Source organism: Petaurus breviceps, unplaced genomic scaffold (genome assembly GCF_028583685.1).
Source record: "Petaurus breviceps papuanus isolate PSGF00001 unplaced genomic scaffold, PetGlider_PUasm1.0 90919, whole genome shotgun sequence".
Classification (NCBI taxonomy): Eukaryota; Metazoa; Chordata; class Mammalia; order Diprotodontia; family Petauridae; genus Petaurus; species Petaurus breviceps.
This window is the reverse complement of record NW_027187378.1, coordinates 20,904,792-20,925,253: the sequence shown is the minus strand read 5'-3', so window position 1 is coordinate 20,925,253 and position 20,462 is coordinate 20,904,792. Positions and strand designations below refer to the sequence as shown.

The 20,462-nt window shown below is 40.1% G+C and overlaps 1 protein-coding gene across 2 annotated transcripts in view; it reads left to right on the top strand.

Annotated features, from left to right (window-relative positions):
- The first annotated feature begins 4,792 nt into the window (after nt 1-4,792).
- The window catches only part of TTL (tubulin tyrosine ligase), a 48,333-nt gene continuing 32,663 nt past the window's right edge, over nt 4,793-20,462 (top strand). The window contains exons 1-2 of one of the 2 annotated variants that reach the window (XM_069075555.1): nt 4,793-4,955; nt 19,665-19,743. In XM_069075555.1, coding sequence (XP_068931656.1) covers nt 4,799-4,955; nt 19,665-19,743 — 236 coding nt within the window. In that variant the 5' untranslated portion in view covers nt 4,793-4,798. The remainder of the gene's footprint in view (nt 4,956-19,664; nt 19,744-20,462) is intronic. The other variant, XR_011165975.1, reaches the window with a different exon arrangement.

Here is a 20,462-nt window from a genome sequence, read left to right as displayed (position 1 = left end):
AGTACTCAAACCCCTGCACCACCCAGGCCAAAGACTCTAAGGTCCCAAACACTGTGTCCTAACACAAAAGAGAGGTATTGGAAGATCCATCACTCTGAACCTCAAAGACAGAGAGAGTAGGCTAACCCTAAGGAACAGAAATTGCATGACCAAAATGGCCATGGTGAGACCAATTAGAGTCAAAAATGTAGCAGGGGGTAACACAAAGCTCCAATTAGAAACTACAGATAGAGAGATGAATATTAAAAATGATTGGAAATCTAACTTCATAGCAACTACAAGTAGAGACTCAAAAAATGATATTGTCCACAAAGAATATATAAATACCTAAAAGAAATGAAGCAAGAGAAAAAATGAAATAAAAGTTCTAGAATAAAGAATTGAAGAAGACTATGTAGCTTATGAGAGAAAGTGATAATTCTTTCCTAAGAAAGAAAATCCCTGAAAACCAGAATGGACAAAACAGAAAGCAATGATTCCTCAACACAGCAAGAAGTATTAAAACCAAATCAAAAGAATTTTAAAAAATAGAGGAAAATGTAAGATATTTTATATAAAAAACAACTGACTAGGGGCGTCCAGGTAGCACAGCGAGTCAGAGCACCAGCTCCAGTGTCAGGATGACCTGGAGATCGAATTCCGGGCTCAGACACTTAGTACCCACACAGAAACACCTGGCCATGTAACCTTGAGCAAGTTACTTAACCCCGATTTCTTTAAAAAAAAAAAAAAAAAACAACATCTGACTAGGAAAACAGGAACAAGGAGAAATGATTTAAGAATCAATAGACTTCCTGCAAACCATGACCAAAAAACAAACAAAAAACCCTGGACCAGTATATTTCGACAAATAGTAAATAAAAATTGCCTGGATCTATTAGAATGAGAGCACAAGTTAAAGCTAATTCTACCAATCAACTCATGAAGGAAACTCCAAAAGAACAGGTCTCTGAAATGCCATACCCTAAATCCAGAACTTCCACATTAAAGAATAAATACTGCAAGTATCCAGAAAGGAGATTAAGTACCAAGGAACTAGAGTCAGGATCATAGAAGACCTGGTACCTTCTAGTAGAAGAGGAGATTCTGGAATAAAATATTCCAAAAGAAGAATTATATAGGCTTACAACCATAAATAACTTATCCTGCAAGGCTGAATATTTTCGGGGGGGGGGGGAGGGGGGAGGGAGGGAAAGGGGAGGAGGGAAATGGATCTTTAATGGAATGTAGAACTTTCCAGCATTTTTGATGAAAAGACCAGAGCTGCATAGGAACACAAATGTTAAGAATCAACAGAAACCAAGAAAGAGACTTTATTTGAGTAAATGGAAGAGATTTTATGATGTAGCGCTAGCATTCTAATAGAGAGAGAAGAAACAAGCACTCCTTCAGAACCTCAATGTCTTCAAACAGTATTGAAGGAGTTAAAGAAGAAAAAGCAGAGTTGGTGGGTGAAGTAGGATGGGTTTTATTCTAAGGGTTTGAAGAAAAAGAAGGGAAGGGAAAATAAAAAGAGGAATACACTTGTGTAGAAAAGAAGAAGTTGGGGCAGCTAGGTGGCGCAGTGAGTACAGCACCAGCCCTGGAGTCAGGAGTATCTGAGTTCAAATCCGACCTCAGACACTTAACACAAAAACTAGCTGTGTGACCTTGGGCAAGTCACTTAACCCCAATTGCCCTCCAAAAAAGCAAAAAAAAAAAAAAGAAGAAAGAAAAGAAGTTGCTTTTTAAGAATAATTGGATTACATAAAAAGAATATGAAAACATGAAGAGGTAGAGGGAGTGGGCATGAAGTGAACCTCACTCTTATCTGAAATAGACAAAGGAAGGTTGAAGACACACACTTTGTTGTAGAAATACATCAAACTCAACAGGGAAATGTGGGAATAGGGAGGAGTTAGAAGGAAGAATAATGTAGGAGATAGAAGAGTCACCAGCAAAACAAACCTTGATTCTGAAGGGGGGGAGACTAAAAGAAAGAACTTGAATATAAGGGTATGCCTCAGATAACTGGCAAATAGCAGAACAAATTTTTGATATATGAATGTAATAGAGTATTTGATATATGAATGTAATAGAGTATTATTGTGCTATGATTTTTAAATGATAAAAGAGATGATTTCAGAAAATCCTGGGTAGTATGAACTGACACAGAAGAAAATGACCAGAACCAGGACAACAATTTATATAGATACAGCAATAATGTAAAGAAAAAACTTTGAAATACTTAAGAACTCTGTTCAAAGTATTGATCAATCATCTCTACCATTCACCTAAGATGAGGCATGTTACCACCTTCTGACAGAGAAGTGACAGACACAAGATTCCAAGATACATAGTCTTAGATTTGGCCACTATATGCATTGGTTTTGCTTGTCTTTATTTATTATAAAGGGTTTTTTTTTTCCTTTCTCTTGACTTATAACTGTATAGGGAAGAGATGGAGTTAACAATAGTGATGCCAAAAGGGGGTGGGGAGGAGACTATAATGTCCACAAAAGAACATAAAGTTCAGAAGGAGGCAGTTTTAAAAGTGTAGAAACTCCAAACCATTATGAAATGGAGATTTGTGGTTTCATATGGAATCCTCATTTTGTATTCTACTGTGTGTATGGGAATATTCTTTGGGAGGATGGGGTTAAATCACACTTTTATAAAGAGGTACTTACAATAGTCTAGGAAAGAAGTGATGAGGGATTGAACTAGGGTGAAAGAAAGAAAACCTTGGAGGAGTCTTAGGGGATGATGAGAAGGTTATGAACTCAGTTTTAGATAGGTAAACTTGCAGGTGACTATAGTACCAATTCTATAAAGTCAAAGATTTCAGTTCTCCTACTGCAAAAAAAAAAGGGGGGTGTGTCTAAAATTGAAGGCCTGGTAGGAAGGTTGGTGGTATTGGAGTTGGAAAGTATGGCCTAGAAATGATGGGTGGCAATAGGAAGGTGATAAACCTAGACAAAGAAAGAACTGGAAATAAAGGAAATGTAAGGGATGTAGTATAACATATGATTCCTGCTGAGCAAAGGCAGAAAGAAAGAGGAAAGTGGTAAGAAATAAGAAAGAGGTAAGAGAATGAAGGTCAAGAATGTTTTTTTAAAAAGGCATTGTCAAAAGAAATAGTATAGTTGGCATCTGAAGATCTGAGCTCAATTCGCACTTCAGATACTAACTAGCTGTTTGACTAGAGGCATGTCACAACCTCTCAGAGATTCAGTTTCTCATCTGTAAAGTGGGAATAATACTTGCTAGCACTGCCTACTTCACAGAGATGTTATAAGCGAAGTTCTTTGCAAATTTTCAAGCACTATACAAACGTGAAGCATGAAGTCCTAATTCTGGAATGCACTAAGCCAAACACATGACTAACTTAAAGGGATCATTAACATTCCAGTCTGTACCTACTGCTTACCCACATGGTCTTTTTCTACCTTTATTCTCCCTCCCTCCTCTGGCCCTTTTCTTCTAACCACTCTCACATCATGCAGTATAAAACAGGTTTCCTCTGAAGTCCTCATTAAGGCAACTACTCTAAATGTTACTGGGAGGCACAGGATGTCCCGGAAGTTGTAATGCATTACCAGACTTTTTCCTCGAGCTCAAATTCTATAGCACTGGGTTAGGTTTTTTTTGGTGTGCTTTATGATTCCGTGTGGAAAGAAGTGTGGGTAATAAATCTTAGAAGAAAGGTGTTGGGGGTGCAAGATAGGCACGTAACTCTTTTTTGTCCATTTAAACAAAAAACGTGAAAATGACAAAACTAAAACAGCAATAAGATGCAGACTGTCGGTCCGCCTTCCTCACCAATCTGCCCCCAATACCACCCTCCCACCCCCCCCCCCCCCCCCCCCCCCCCCCCCCGCCCCCTTCATCTCGGTAGAGGACTCTTTCTGCCCAAGTTTGGAACGTTCCATCTTGCATTTTCCAGTTGCCACTACTTAAATCTAGGAAAGCGAGCCCATGCAAATCCCCTTGGGGACCTCTAGGCCAGCCATGGGAAGCTAGATAGTTAGGGAGTCTGCTGAAGGAGTGGCGCGAAGAGAGCAGGAGAAGCGATGAGTACTAAAGAGAGAAGAACCAGGGAGACAGGGGGAAAAGAGTGGAAGCGGACTGGCGACGTCCGCGTGGCTCCTCCTCCTTGACCCGTGAGCTCAGCGCGGAATCACAGGGGAAGGAGGAGGAGCTAGCATGAAAGAGGAGGAGCCGCTGCAAAGGCAGTGGCGATAGCCAGGACTGGGGCTGGGGCTGGGGCTGAGGCTGAGGCTGGACTGAGAAAGAGCGGAGGGGTGGCTGCCGCCTCTGACGCCCAGGAGCCGGGCCACCTGGGAGCCGAAGGCTGGGCGGGGGCTACTGAAGCCCCAAGAGCCCATGGAAGGCAAGGCTGCTGAGCAGAACTCAGGGCTCGGTGGGCTGCAGGCTCTGGGGGTCCCCTCCAGGTAGGCGGTGCCGCCACTGAAGGGTGGGGAGGGAGTGCCAAGGAGGTTGGGCTCTGAGCACGCCGCTGCTGCCGGGGAGAATCCCCACATTGCCCCGAGGAAGAGGAGGAAGGCGGCCGCTGGTGGGAGCCCCGAAGCGGAGGGTTAGGGGGGCTGTCCTAGGCAGAGCGGACCCAGTCTGACAGTGGCCGAGGTCGGTGCCCGGGCGCCTGGCTGCTGGGGCGGTATCCGATGCAGAGCCGGGAGGGCGGCCCCTTCATTAGCTTGCGAGTCGCATCCTTCACTGTCGCCCGCCGGGGCCAGACTTGTTCTTGCAGCTGCTACCGCCGCTGAGACCTGGGCCGGGGCAGCCCTCCCCTGACATCATGTACACCTTCGTGGTGCGCGACGAAAACAGTAGCGTCTATGCCGAAGTCTCCAAGCTGCTCCTTTCGACTGGACAATGGAAACGGCTGAAGAAAGACAACCCCAGGTTTAACCTGATGCTAGGAGAGAGGAACAGGCTGCCCTTTGGGAGACTGGGTGAGAGACTTCCCACTCCTTCCCCTGCCCACCTCCCGCCTACTGCTTTTTCAATGCATGCTCTCCTCCCATCCTGAGGAAATAAAGACAATGTATCTTTTCCCATCCACGAAGACGAAAGGTCTGAGAGCCTTTTAGGTTTAATTACTCACCCCTTCACCCAAACCAGACCTAGGGTGGATTTTGAGCTGATGATTTTTTCCCCTGATTCCTCTCTTCCAGCCCATCCTGAACAATGGGCCGACTCAGAAATTTACATTTTGAGAAGCCCTTCGTAGCGGGGTGGAAGAGGACCTGATTGAACTACCCTAAAAGAAGGGGAAGTATTGGCACAGCATAGGGTCCCGAACAGCAGCAGCTTTGCGTCTTGGGTGTTGCCTGCTGCAATAAGGGAGGGACTCAGATCTAGTATTCACCAGTTAGAAGCCCTGAACAGGGGCTTTATCCAGTATCCAAGGTAATAAATTATGTCTCTAGGCTTTATTTCTTTAAAAGATAAAGTTTTTCTTGGGCTTAAAAGAAAAAGAATCTAATAGTCATTCATGGTTGGCAACAAAATTAGGCAATCATTCTGCAGCACCGACAAACCGCCTTTCAACTTGGACCTGGTAATTCCATTCACTCTTCAGCTCTTTGAAATATTTTGCTGAGTGATTCCCTTTTCTTGAATTCTAGGAAAGTTGTTTAGGATTGCCTCTTTAAGGTTGAAAAATCCAGCAATGGAAGACTTAGTTAAATTGTAATGAGATAGGAAAGTAACAGCTGTGCTCAAAAATGAGACTAATGAACCAATCTAGTAAAAAGAGTGTACAGTTGGGTAGAGTATCAGATTTAATTTCTTTTTTTTTTTTAATAGATTGACCAAATTATTCAAAATGAAAGCGGATCTTATATGAAGCTAAGATCTGGGATAGATCTGACCCCAACATGCAACAAGACCCCAAATGATTACTGTAGGCTTAGTAATTAAATCTTTTCCTTTCATTATCCTCTGAATACTTTGAACAAAGTAGTCATATAACTTGTATAACATATGTTCATTCTTCCTTTTGAGGGCTTAGCCTGAGTCAGTGTAATCCATCCATTCATCTTTTCTGAAGACTTGGGCATGAACTATATTCAACCAATATAATTTTTTTAAATCCTTTATCAGCATACTTGTTAATAATTTTGGTATTTCATATGTTTAGCTTATTTGACTCTTATAGTATCATCCAGTTCTTTGAATGCTCACAGTTTTTTGTAATATTAAACAGTAAGTCACTGCCATGTGAGTGAAAGGTAATTTTAAGGATGAAAATAGCCCATGTAATGGAATCAAGTTACAGTGTATTATTTGTATATGTCTCAAGCATAGAGGTTCTTTACAAAGAATGAAATTGTATCATTATTCTTTGAAAGGAAGGAAATGGAGTCTTCAAATTACAGGTCATCTTTAAAAAATTAATAGAACGTAACCTTAGTATTACTAAGTAATTAGTAACTCAATAACCAAAGTAAGTAACTTTTAGAATTTAGAGATCTAGATGAAAAAGAACTTAGAAATAGACATTCAATTTTGAATATTGGAATATATATATCAAAATTAGCCCAAGTTCTGAAGAACTGAGTTATCACTCTTACTGCAACACTCTCCCTCTGATTTGGCTCATTGTCACCTTCCCTCTGAGAGACAAATGGAAGTGTTAGCTTTTAAATGGACCAAGATGACTTTGTTAGCCTGATGACCAACATTTTGCTCTTGGAGAGAATGCATGTTTTCCTAGGTGGTTATTAAAAGAATTTGGATAAGTAAAATGACCATGTGTTTAATACCTGATGGGAGTGACAGATCTAAGCCAGATGTCATTTAAAGGAGTCTACATAGGCTAAGTAGGAAGGATGTTGTTCTTCTTTACTTAGCTTATGTCTGTTCTTTATTGTCAGTATTCCTGTGAAATGAGGTAGGAAGCATGTAATTTCATTCTGTTTTATAGAACCACATATACATTCTTTGCTTAGATCTGCTCTAGTCTGTTTTGTGTTTTCACAGTAAAAAAAAAAAAGCATGGAGTTGCATAGACATAGTTTCAGTTTAGAAATGTAGCTGACTTAGGTAATAGCAATTGCCACGTCTAAAGTGAAAGAAAAATCCTTTTATCAAATCCCTCAGCCTCAGAAACCTTTGGCAGGGGATGGAAAAGATGCGCCAAAACATTTGATTCATTTTCCCAGTGTCTTGGAAGCTCACATCAAAAATTTACCCAGAAGAACTTTAAGTGGATGAGTGAAGCATTTATTAGGCATTTATTATGTGCAAAGTATCATGCTAAGTGCTGGGGATGCAAATAAAAAAAGTAAGATGATCTCTGTTCTCAAGGAGCTCATATTCTAACTGGAGGGGATAAAACATAGGGAAGGTTTCAGCTGCAAGTGGATGGAAATACCCCCTGGTCCTTAGGCAAGGAGAGGCTAATGACTCTTCTTTAATGTCATTTCCACTGATAAAATCATAATCGGGTAATATTAAGTGATTAGACAGGAAATTTTTAATTAGTTTAAGCCAAGACATTTTCTAATGTACCTGTTCAGATGTATGGCATAAAGCCACAGAGAATTCATTTGTATATGAGAATTTAGATTTTTCCATATCTTGGACAGTTTTCAAGTTAAAATGCCCTTACTGATACTTGTAAGGTTCCCAGATTTTTGTATTTTATTTTATTTACAAATGATGCTGAAGAGGCAGCATGACCCACAGTGCTGAATTTGGAATCAGTGAAAACCAAGTTCAAATCCTGCCTCTCAAAATTACTGGCTATGTAGTCCTGGGCAAATCACTTAACCTCTGTGTATCTAAGGCAACTCACTAAGTCATAGATTGTGTGGCAGTTCCTTCTGCTGATAAAATCATAGATCTTTCATTTATTCTCCTGGTACTCAAGTCTACTGATACTAATACTTCCTATCTTCTTAAAGAATATGAGTCCAGCAGAAGAAGTATGACAGATGGACTGGAGGAGGGGAGGAGAGTGGAGGCTGGAAGATCTGTTAGGAGGCTATTGAAGCAGTTCATGTGGGTAGAATTGAAGGCCTATCCCAGCTTGGTAACATATATATATATATATACACACACATATATATATATGTTATACTGTGTATACTATAGTGGATAGAGTATTGGGTTTGAGTCAGAGGATCTTGTTTTGAATCTATGCTCTGCCACCAATTACTTGTATGACTTGGGGAAAGTTGCTTAATATTTCTGGAAATCAGTTGTTCATCTGTAAAATGAAGGTGTGGAACCAGGTAACTTCTAAGGTCCTGGGTAGTTCTAAATCTTATTGTCTACAACTATCCTTTGAGAGGCCATTTTAGGCACCTATACTATTAACACTAAAACAGCCAGAAAGTTGTTTTTCCTTATGGACACTGAGAGGCCATCAGGACAGTTTTTCATGGCCTAGAACAGGGGTGAGGAACCTATGGCCTCAAGGCTACATGTGGCTCTCTAGGTCCTCAAGTGCGGCCCCTTGACTGAACCCAAACTTCCCAGAACTAAGTCAAGTTTAGATTCAGTCAAAGGGCTTCAGGACCTAGAGGACCACATGTGGCCTCAAGGCTGCCTGTTCCCCACCCCTGACCTAGAGGAAGTGATTCTAAAGTTGAGGTCTAACGTGTAGTTTTTAATCCAGGCACTTTTAAACCTAGATGAAAACATAAACCTCTCCTTGAAGCAGAATGAAGTGAAAAGTAACTCCTCTAAGTTAGAGCTTCTTGTCAACTCTTTCAATATCCCCAGTGGGGCTTGGATGACCTCATGTCTGCTGAAGATAAACAGGATGCAATTAGATAAGAGACTGGTGGGGAACAAGGAAAAAAAATTACATCAAATTAGAGAAATAAATGAATTTGGGTCTGACTTCACTTTTAAGTGATAATTCAATCTCTGTTGGGTCCATAGCACTGGATAAAAGACAGCATGGACTAGTAGACGGCAAATGAGTTGGAGCCCGAAGACCCAAGCTGGGGTCCTGGCAATGCTATTTATTTCACTCCAAGAAACATTTATTAAGTACGTAGTGTGTGCAAGGCACCTCGGTAGGTCCTGACAGTACAAAGGCAGATGAAAAACGGTTTCTATACTTAAGGAGCTTAGAGTCTGCTGGGGGAATACTAGCTGTGTGACCTTGAGGACAAGACTTCTGTTTTTTATGGCAATGATAGCTGTTGCCTCACCTCCTTAGAGGGTTGTAAGAGTCAAGTGAAATCAATTGCAAAAACACTTTGTAAATCTTGAGCATACTGTACACATATACACAATTACTATTATTATGGGGGAAGAAAGCATGATTGTAAATCTTGGAAAGAAAAAAAGAGGGTTATTTTCTCAAAAGTTTTTTGCCCTAAGAGAAAAAATTAAAATATGTGTAAACACTGAATCCAACAAGAAGATATGACTATTGGTCCAATAGAATGTGTTACTCAAATGCATGTTATTTTGAAAGAATAATTGATGTTTCAGTTATTGAAATTGAATTCAATAAATATTTCACAGAATTTGAGAATTTCTGATTTGGAAAGGGTCTCAGCAGTTATCTAGCTCAGCCTGTATTTGAAAAAGAATTCCCTCCCCCATGTTGAAGTGAACCAGATAGGTGATCAGCCAGCCTTTGCTGGAAGATTTCCAGTGCTGTGGAAATCTCTATCTCTTCCTGAGACAGTCCATTCGCTTTGGGAAAGCACTGATTGTTAAGAAATTTTGGGGGTGGCCATGTAGCACAGCGAGTAAGAGCACCGGCCCCAGTGTCGGGATGACCTGGGGGATCAAATCCGGGTTCAGATACTCAGCACCACACCCAGAAATAACTGGCTGTGTAACCTTGAGCAAGTTACTTAACCCCAATTGCTTAAAAAAAAAAAAGAAAGAAATTTTTCTGCATATCAAGCCTAAATTTTCATCTTTTCAAATTCCACCTATTACTCTTGGTTCTGACTCCTCTTTCATATGTTGTTGAGTCATTTCAATCATGTATAATGATTTGGGGTTTTCTTCAGAAAGATATTGGAATGGTTTTCCATTCCCTTCTCCAGTTCACTTTACAGATGAGAAAACTGAGGCAAGCAGGGTTGAGTGACTTTCCCAGGGTCACACACAGACATAGTAAGTGTCTGAGGTCAGATATGAACTCATGAAGATGAGTCTTCCAGACTCCAGACTTGGCTCTCTATCCAGTGCACCACCTAGCTGCCTCTTTCACCTGACAGCCTTTTAGGTACTAGAAGACATGGGGCGGCTAGGTGGTACAGTGAATAGAGCACCAGCCTTGGAGTCAGGAGGACCTGAGTTCAAATCCAGCCTCAGACACTTAACACAAAAAACTAGCCATGTGACCTTGGGCAAGTCACTTAACCCCAATTGCCCTATCTCCCCCCCTCTAAAAAGCAAAAAAAAAAAAAAAAAAGATATTAGAAGACAGGTATTATATCTTTTCTTTAGAAGTGCCTACTAGTCCCTTCTTAATTAAGAAATTGAACTAATATGCATTTGCCCTTTATGCAAGTGTCTCAGGAATATAATATACTTATTAAGCAAATAACAGTTGCTCATCTTCCGTTAAGCAAGTTGGACTTATGCCTTATATTTTTTGGAGCATGCACTAGGCTTACATCAATAAAGATGAAAGGATCAGACGTAGCACTTCAGGTTACCATTGAAATTGAGGAACCAAGAAAAGCATGATGTGGAACAGTATGAGGAAAGTATAAGAACATAACAGAAAAATACTGAAATCAGAGCACCACGGATACTAAAAACATAAGTTCTGAAGTTCACCCAAGATAGGGGAAGGAGATGATCAAGGAAGACTTTGTGCAAAAGGTGAGCTTTTACAGATAATAAGATTGTGGTTAATGGGAGAAGAATAACTCACAGAAATTAGAAATTCTATGAGCAAAGATCTTACCAGTGATACATTTAAAACCTTAGAAGTTTTGAGCCTTGTTTCTTCATCTGCCAACTGCAGGAGTTAAGTTAGATGAACTCCTATGTCCCTTCCATCTCTATAGCTATGATCCAATAATTCTTTTAACATTTTTTTTCTTTTCTGAGGAGGCTTTTAAAAGATGTTATCTTAAATTATAATATTTCACATTTATATGGTGCTTTTAGGTTTCCAAAGCACTTTACAGACATCCCCATTTGATCCTCACAACAGCATTCTAAAACTATTCTCTTTTATAGACATAGAAAACAAGGTTCAGAACACTTAAGTGACTTTTCATTGTCATAGTTAGGATCAGAGGCAGACTTTCTGAATTCCAAAGCTATCATTCTAGCCACTATCCAAAGATAAGTTAGTTTTTATACGAATGCTCACGTAAATCCCAAATCAAGAAATTATCAGCTTTCCCTGAATATGACCAGATTGGTTTCTGCTTTGCTTTACCTCATAAGGGATAAAAGAAATTCAATCTTAAATAATATGGGTATTTTCTTAGGTTTATTTTTCTGTTATTTTTAATTTCACTTACAAGAAAGGCAGTGACAACTTGTTTACTCTCTTTTGGGGAATTAAGGAAGTGAGAAGAAGAAAATAAAAGCCTTATTTGGATTCTAGTTAATTCTGCCTGTCCTTCAAAGGAGTGGTGTCAAACTCAATTAGAAAGGGATCCTTGAAGGCCACATACTGACTTAGAAAGCCACAAATAAACACTGTGTTTTATTTTTATTTATCTTGCTAAACATCTCCCAATTACATTTTAATTTGGTTCAAATAGCACTTGGGAGTGGGCACAAGTTTGACATCTCTGCTGTAAGACGGAAGAGAGGAAAGGAATTTATATCTCTATAGCACCAAAGTGCTAAGTACTTTTTACAAATATTATCTCATTTAATCCTCACAACAACCTTATGAGTAGGTACTATTATTATCCTCATTTTACAGTTGAGGAAATTGAGGCAAACAGAAGTTAAGCGATTTGCCCCAAGCCACATGCCAGTGTCTGAAGCTGAATTTGAACTCAGGTCATCCTGACTCCAAGCCCAGTGCTCTATCCACTAATCCTCCAGCTACTTAGAAAGCCGGTGAAAGAGAGCTTGTATCCATTAGACAATCTCCTTGCTACTTGTTATCAAAATCAAAGGATAATTTAAGATACCATCATGTGAGAGGGTTTGTGGAATACCTCTGACCTTGAAGATTATTCTGTTTGGGGATAGAATTGAGACTGTCTTCATTCATAGGAGTTCAGATTTAGAACCAGAAGAGACTGCAGAGGTCATCTAATCCAACCTTCTCATTTAAAAAAAAAAGAGAAACCTGGCCCTTAGAGGTGATATGACTTGTTCAAGGTCACATAGATAATAAGCAGCAGAGTTTGAATTTGGAGGCTTCCCTAGCACTGCAGCAAATGGGAATTTACAGGGAGGAGAAGGAACAAGTGGTCACTTTTTGAAAAGCTTTGTCTCCCAAGAGCATGATCTATGCTAGTGACCTGAATGAAATAATTATTCCTGTAGGCCAGCCCTGGACTGAGGACAAGTAAGAAGCCCGTTGGTGGTAGAACATATTGGTTAATAACTCCTGCTGCTTATAGCACGTGTGCAATTTAGCAATTAACAGCCTTGTGGTGCTTCACCATGTGCTCTGCCTTGCAAATCACATTGCTCCCTTGGCTCGTGGGAAACAATCCGACTGTTCATCTGACAGGTGTCCAATGTACCCGATCCCTGTGGCCAGCTAGAGGACCAACTGCAGAATTCCTGGGCTTAAAGCAGACCACAGTCAGCCAGGAGCCTGGAAGCGGGTCAGGATTTAAAAGTCCCTTGATTTTCTATCTCCCAATTATCTTGGCTAGCAGGCATTCCAGTAACAGTTGTTAGGGGGTTTGGAGGTGAGACTTAGAGAAGTGTGAAGAAAAATGGGTCTGTAATGTAAATTGGACCAGACTAGTGTTTCGGCAGCAAACACATGAATGTATGGCAGGTTGGTGACACACTAATTCATGAATGTCATAATTGAGTATATATGTATTCAGAATTCTAAAAACCAGTTTCCTTTCTTGACTCCTTGTTGATGAAGTGGAAGGAACACTGACCTAGGAGTGTGGCCTAGGGTGTTCAAGTCTTGGTTCTGCTATCAAATCATTTTGTGACTTACAACAAGTCACTTGCTATCTATACCTAAGTTTTCTCATTTGTAAAATGGGAAGATTAGAATAGATGATCCCTGCCATCTCTCCTAGCTATAAAATTAGAATGAAATAGAATTCTGTAATCCTTCCATCATGCAAACATCTACATCAGGGGTGGGGAACCTGCAGACTCAAGGCTGCCTGTGGCCTTCTAGGTCTTTGGGTACGACCTTTTGACTGAGTTCAAGTTTTACACAACAAATCCTCTTATTAAGGGGATTTGTTTTGTGAAATTTAGATTCAGTGAAATGGTCATACTTGAGGATCTAGACGGCCACATGTGGCCTCAAGGCTGTAGGTTCCCCACCCCTGGTCTACACAATACCTATGTTTTCAGTCAATCAACAAACATTTATTAACTACTTATTTTAAGCCAGACACCATGCTAGGTGCTGGGTATACAAATAAAAAAATCGTTTCAATTTTACAGCAAGAAAGAGATAACTATATATCCTGTATGTGGGTAATATACTTTGATTCTCAGAGTAATCCCCAAGAGATAGTGTCACCTTCGGGCTTCAAAATCCTTTCATAAGTGATGGTTTTTCTCATCATTAAGGGATTTGCCTTCAACATTCCATCTTCTCTGCCCCTCCCCTTCCACCGACCTTTCCCTGTTATTTTTGGCAAATATAATAGCCACCTAGTTCTTGGTCTACCTTGCAGAGTAAAAATCCAGGAGTATAAATAAACATTTAGCATCCCATTCAGTATTTTAGATTATCATCCTTGATGCCTCACTTTTATTCCACAGATCTAATCTTTTGCCACATTTTTTCAATGTTGAGAACTATTGTATATTCTATAGCTTATCTCCATTCACTTAGCGACCATTCTAGTTCAGGCTCTCATTTTCTCTTACCTAGACTATTACTATAGCAGCCATTTTGATCTCCCTGCCTCAACTGTCTCCACATTCCAGTCCATTCTCTGTTAACTTCTCTGAGTGTTTTGTTTTGGTTTTGGGGTTTTTTTTTTTTTGCTTTTTGGAGGGGGGAAGGCAGGGCAGTTGGGGTTAAGTGACTTGCCCAAGGTCACACGGCTAGTAAGCATTAAGTGTCTGAGGTTGAATTTGAACTCTGCTCCTCCTGACTCCAGGGCCAGTGCTCTATTCGCTGTGCTACCTAGCTACCCCTGAATGATTTTTTCCAAGAGCAGGCCTACCTGTGTCACTCATCTACTCAGTAGAACTCCAGTGGTTCCCTCATGACTCTGGGATAAAATACAGACTCTTCTAGTTTGACACTCTTAACACTTCATGGCCTGCCCCCAACCCTGCCTCTCCATTGTATTGCATGTTAGTCCCCTTCAAGCATTCTACATTCCATCCAAACTGGCCTCCTTGCTGTTTCTCACACAGCACGCTGTCTTCCATGTCCATGTTTCAACATGCCTGGATTTCATTCTCTGGAGTTCTACCTCTTAGAATTTCTAGTTTCCTTCAAAGCTCAGCTCAGGCACCATCTCCTACACGAAGCTCTTCTTTATTCCTGAACCCAGCTGTTAATGCTTTCCCCAAAAAAATAATTTTGTATGTATTTTGTAGATCCATACACACATCTACCTGCACTAGAGTATAAAGTCATTGATGTTAGGGACTGCTTCGCTTTTGTTTTTGTATACCCAGCACCTAGCACCATACCTGGCACTTCATAAATGCTTGATTGTTTGTGCTCAGTTTTGCTGTTGGGTTGAACTGAGAGAAGTGACATCCACCCATACACCTCTTCCTGTTCCATTTCATCTTAATGCCCCTCTTATCTTACTAGCTTCAAGTTTCATACATGCTGGTTAGATTAGTCTTTTCCTCTTGCAAACCATGAAGATGATAATGTGCTGTAAACAACCTGGCAGTTCTAGTGCAAGGTGCTGAATGACATTTGGTTAAATGCTTTGCAGACTAGTAGAATAGAAGAAGCCCAGGATTTAGAATCCGAGCACCTGGATTGAATCATAGTTCCATTACTACCTATGTAATCTTAGATAAGTCATTTCACTTTTGGGGGGAGAGAGCTCATTTCCCTCCTCTATAAAATGTAGGGCTTGGTATGAATGATGTTTCAAGTTCCTAGCTCCAAATCTTGTTATGGTCTTTTGATTCCTAGGTTTTTTTTTCTTTTATAGCATCATAGATTTTTATCCTAAAACCTTATAGATTGGGAAAGAATCCATGAACTTGTTTATTTCAATAGAATTAGTTTTGTAATCTTATACGTATTTTAGGCATTTAAAACATTTTTCTTAGGAGGTGATCCATAGGCTTAATCAAGATACCAAAGGGCTCAATGACACCAAAAGGGTTAAGAATCCCTGTTATAGATCTAGTCCCAATCCCTCATTTTACTAAGGAGGAAACAGAGTTCCACAGAAGTGAAAGTGACATGGCCAGGTCACATATTTAGCATCCATCAGAACCAGGATTCATTCCCAGATCCTCTGACTCCAGAACCAGGGCTCCTTTGTATGTGTCAGACTACCTTTCATTTGTCCATTGTGTATATGTTGACCATATTTATACACACATACGTGTCTATGCTATGTCACAGTTGACGATGTTGCTGTTGAGTTATAGCCCCTGAAGATTTAAATGATCATTTTTCTAATACCACATAGCCCTTTACAATTCCCAAATGCTTTCAAAGACATTGTCTTATCTGGTCACACTCTTTATGAATAATATTAAATATCTGCTGGAAAGATATCCTTGTAGTAAGCACTGTTCCTTCCTTTAGGTCCTAAAGTTCTAGAAGAAAAACCTTTTTTCCTTGTGGAAGAAGACAGCCTATAGCTCACTTCCTTGTCTTAATGTTTCTCACTGAATAGTTCGGCTATTTGCAGAAAAATTTCCAGTTGAGACAAAACACTGTGAGTCAAAGCAAAGTGAAATTGTCCTGCTTTTTAAAAACTGTATAGTAAAGGAGAAAATTTTGATATTTGGGTGCTGGGGAGGAGGCAGGAATTTAATGACCCACAATGATGATGCCACAGAAATGAATACTTCTCATCTTTAGAAATTTGTAAAAACCAGAAGACATCTTAGGATAATAGGAAATTGCAGTGTTAGAAAAATATGTACAAAGGAACTACTTTCCTAGAGGGGAAGGGATTGAGGAAACCAATTTAAATGTTTAGATAAAAGTGTTTTTAAAGGTTCATAGGATAGCCAAGAAAGCTGATGCAATCTTAGACTGCATTAAGAGAAGAGAAATTGTCCAAGAATAAGGAAGTACAGTAACTGTTGCTCTCTGCCTTCGGTCATATCTGGAGTATCATTTTCAATAATGGGCAGCACATTTTAGGAGAGATATTGATAAGCTGTGGATGGATAGCCAAAGGGAAGGCCACTCAGGCGGCATAGGGCCTTTCATCCATGATCACTTGTCAGGTATTTTGTCACAGGGATTCTTTTTGAGGTATGAGAGGTGAACTAGATAGCCATTGATGTTCTTTGCAGCTCTGAAATTCTCCTTTTCTGTGAATCTCAATTCTTACTCCAATCTACCATATAATCCTTCCCCTTTTTCCTTCCCTTCTCTTATATTCTCTTTCCCTTGTATAACTGGTTTTAGATGAAACATAAAAGGGAGAGAATTTGTTGAGGATGAAATTTAGGGGGTCAGCCCAGCAAAATCTATAAGTAGGGCCAGATAGGGTAGATATTGATGATTCTTTGCCCTCTAGCTACTTTAATAACATACTTTCATTAGTGCATAAATAGCACCTTCCTTCCCCCCTCTCCCCTCTGAATATTGTTCAGTGTAATACTTGGGAGCTGAAACCTGAATATGATTGTGAACACTGTGGAAATAGGGCTGAATCTAGAGTCAGAGATTATTGTTGTTCACTTGTTTCCGTGGTGTGCTACTCTTCATGACCCCATTTGGGGTTTTCTTGGCAAAGATACTGGAGCGGTTTGCCATTTTTTCATCCCAGCTCATTTGACAGATAAGGAAACTGAGGCAAACAGGGTTAAGTGACTTGCCCATTGTCATGTAGCTAGTAAGTGTCTGAGGCTGCATTTGAACACAAGAAGGTGAGTCTTCCCGACTCCAGGCCTAGCACTCTGTCTTGTTTAGAGGCAAGGGTTTCTTGTTCAAAAAGTGACTTAGTTGTCTCCCATTCTGGCTAAACCCACATTTGCTACAATGCTACTAAAGATTTTTTAGCTCACATCTCATCGCTACTACTTACACCTGTGCAATCTTGCCTAAGTGACATAATCTCCCATGACCTTAAAGGTTCCTTTTCTGTAAAATAGTGAGGGTGGGGGAGGGGCGAGAGTAGCTGACCCCAAGGAGGTAAACATTGATCTGTTAAAATGTCTTTCAAGTAATCTCTGATTAATGGAAAGTCCCTAGAACAGGTACCCCCCACCACCACCACCACTAGGATAAGATAGTGAATGTTGATACACTTCTCCAGCAAATCACTCCAACTATCATCCCCAGGCTCTCTTATCTTCATTTTCTCTATATAAAATGACTTATTTCTTGCCCTGCAAACATATCTTCATCTCCCCCATCCTTTAAAAAAAAAACCCTTCTTGGATCCCACTTTCCCTATGTCTTTCTTCCCTTTAGTAGCCAAGCTCCTTGAGAAAACAGACTATAATTGGTGTCTCCATTTCCTCTCCTCTCTCTCACTCCTACTGCACTCTGGCTTCCAGCCTAACCATTTTAACAGAAATGGCTCTCTCCAAAGTTACCAGTAAGCTCTTAACTGCAAACTCTAATGGTCTTTTCACAATCCCGATCCATCTTGAGGTCTCTGCAGCATCTGACTTGTTGACCACACCTCCTGGATACTCTGTCCTCTCCAGGTTTTCGAGGCTCTGCTCACTCTTGTTTCTCCTCCTTTCTGACTTACCACTTCTCAGTCTCCTGTTAGTTCTTTGTCCATGTTATGTCCACTGACCATGAGTGTTGCCCAAGGCTTTATGTCCTGAACCTCTTCTCATTTCCCTCTATTCCAAAAGCCCTTAACCTTCTTTTGTGTCGTGAACCACTGGTGGTCTGGTGAAGCCTAGGACCTCTTCTCAGAATAATGTTTTTAAATGCATAAAATTTTTTAAAATGTAAGATTACAAAGGGAACTAATTATATTGAAATATAGTTATCAAATTTTTTAAGTTCATGGAACCTATGTTAAAAAAACATTTCTCTATACTATTTCACTTTGATAATCTCATCAGCTCCCGTGAATTAAATTCTCATCTTTATGCAAATAATTCCCAGAATTACATGGCTCTGCTGAGCCACATTAACATATCTCTACCTGCCTTTTGGACATCTCAAACTGGATGTCCCATAGTCTTGTCATATTCAGCATATCCAAAATAGAACTCATTATCTTTCCCCAAAAACTTTTCCCCCTTCTGAATGTCCCTAATAAGAGCACCTCCATCTCCCTAGTCACCTGAAGGTGGCCTCCTCTACACCTCAATCTCACCCCACATCTCTAATCCATTGCTACAGCTTTTTTAAAACTTTATTTATTTATTTACTTTTAGTTTACAACATTCAGTTCCACAAGCTTTTGAGTTCCAAATTTTCTCCCCCTCCCCGCCATGGCAGCATATTGGTTCTATAAATACTTTCACATTAAACATTAGTCAAGTTATAAAGAAGGATTATAGCCAATGGAATAAACAATGAGAAAGAAGGACCATTGCTACATCTTATTGTTTCTGCCTTCACAACATCTGTCATTTATGTCTCCTCCATATTCATACAGTCACAACCCTAGCTGAAGCCTATATTGCCTCTCACCTGAACAGTCACCTTCTAATTGGTCTCTCTGTCTTACTTAATTCTCTCTACTCCAATCTATGCTCACTCAGCCATCAAGGTTCTTTTTCTAAAGAATATACGATTAACTCTCTCTCTCTCCCTCTCTCTCTCTCTCTCTGCTCTCCCCCCCTTTCTCTCATTCTCTCTGCCTCTCTCTCTGTCTTTCTCTGTGTCTCTGTTTCTGTCTGTGTCTCTGTCTCCCTTTCATTTGCACTTGCTCACACATGATACTCCATCTACAATCTCTTCTGTCTTCCATGCCTGGAATGCCCCCACCCCTTCACCTCCTCCTAATTTCCCTGGCTTCCTTTATGATTCAGTTCAAATCCCACCTACTCTGGGAGGCCTTTCCCAATCACACATCCCCTCAGCCCAGCTGCTACTGCTTTCCCCTTTCAGATTCCTTTAATCTATTTTTTATCTCTCTTACGTATTCTGAGTTATTTACATGTTGTCTCCCCCAGTAGAATGTATGCTGAGGGCAGGGACTGTTTTCACAATTCTATGAAGCCCCTAACTTAGCCCAGGGCCTGTCACATAGTACATGCTTAGTAAATATTACCTGACTGGTTCTCAAATAGAGAAAGCATCAACTGGTTATAGTATCAGAGTCACCCTTTTCTGTGTAACATTGTTGGATAATGATGATACAATTGTTTCTCTTGGTATTCTCTTGCCCAGCCCTTTTCCCTCATCTTACTCAACCATTAAAATGAATGCCTTAACTGCTTGTTTTCCTTTATAGGTCATGAACCTGGTCTTATACAGTTGGTGAACTATTACAGAGGGGCAGACAAACTTTGTCGAAAAGCTTCTTTAGTTAAGTAAGTGTACATTAAACCTTGTTTTAAATTCTCATGTTAAAAAAATTTTTCTTAAGAAATAGAAAAAAGAAAAAAAGAAATTGAAAAAAGTTTGCTTTATCCTTATTTGGTAAAACACTAGAACTCTGTTATGACAGCTAGGTGGTATGGTGGATAGAGTGCTGTTTGCCTCTGTTCCCTCATCTATAAAATGGGGATAATAATAGCACCTACCTCAAGGGATTGTTCTGGAGATCAACTGAGATGATAATCGTAAAGCTCTTAGCACAGTGCCTGGCACATAGTAAGCACTTTGTTTAATTGTTTTTCAGTCATGTCTAACTTTTCCTGCCCCTTTTTGGGTTTCCTGACAAAGATATTCCAGTGGTTTGCCATTTCCTTCCTTCGGCTCATTTTGCAGATGAGGAAACTGAGGCAAACCTAGTTAAGTGACTTGCCCAGGGTCACACAGCTTATAAGTGTTCAAGGCCAAATTTGAACTCAGGAAGATGAGTCTTCCTAACTCCAGACCTGGTATTTTTTCCACTGGGATACCTACATGCCTATAGTATGCACTGTATAAATGTTAGTTATTATTATTTGCTTTAAAAAAAAAAAGAGCTGAATTCAAGTTAAGGCAAACCTGCCCTGATGACTCCATACAATGAGAGTTTAGGTTTCTGGGCACCCAAAGGATCCCTTAGTAAGGCAGTCATACAGATAAGGCAGTATCTATATCC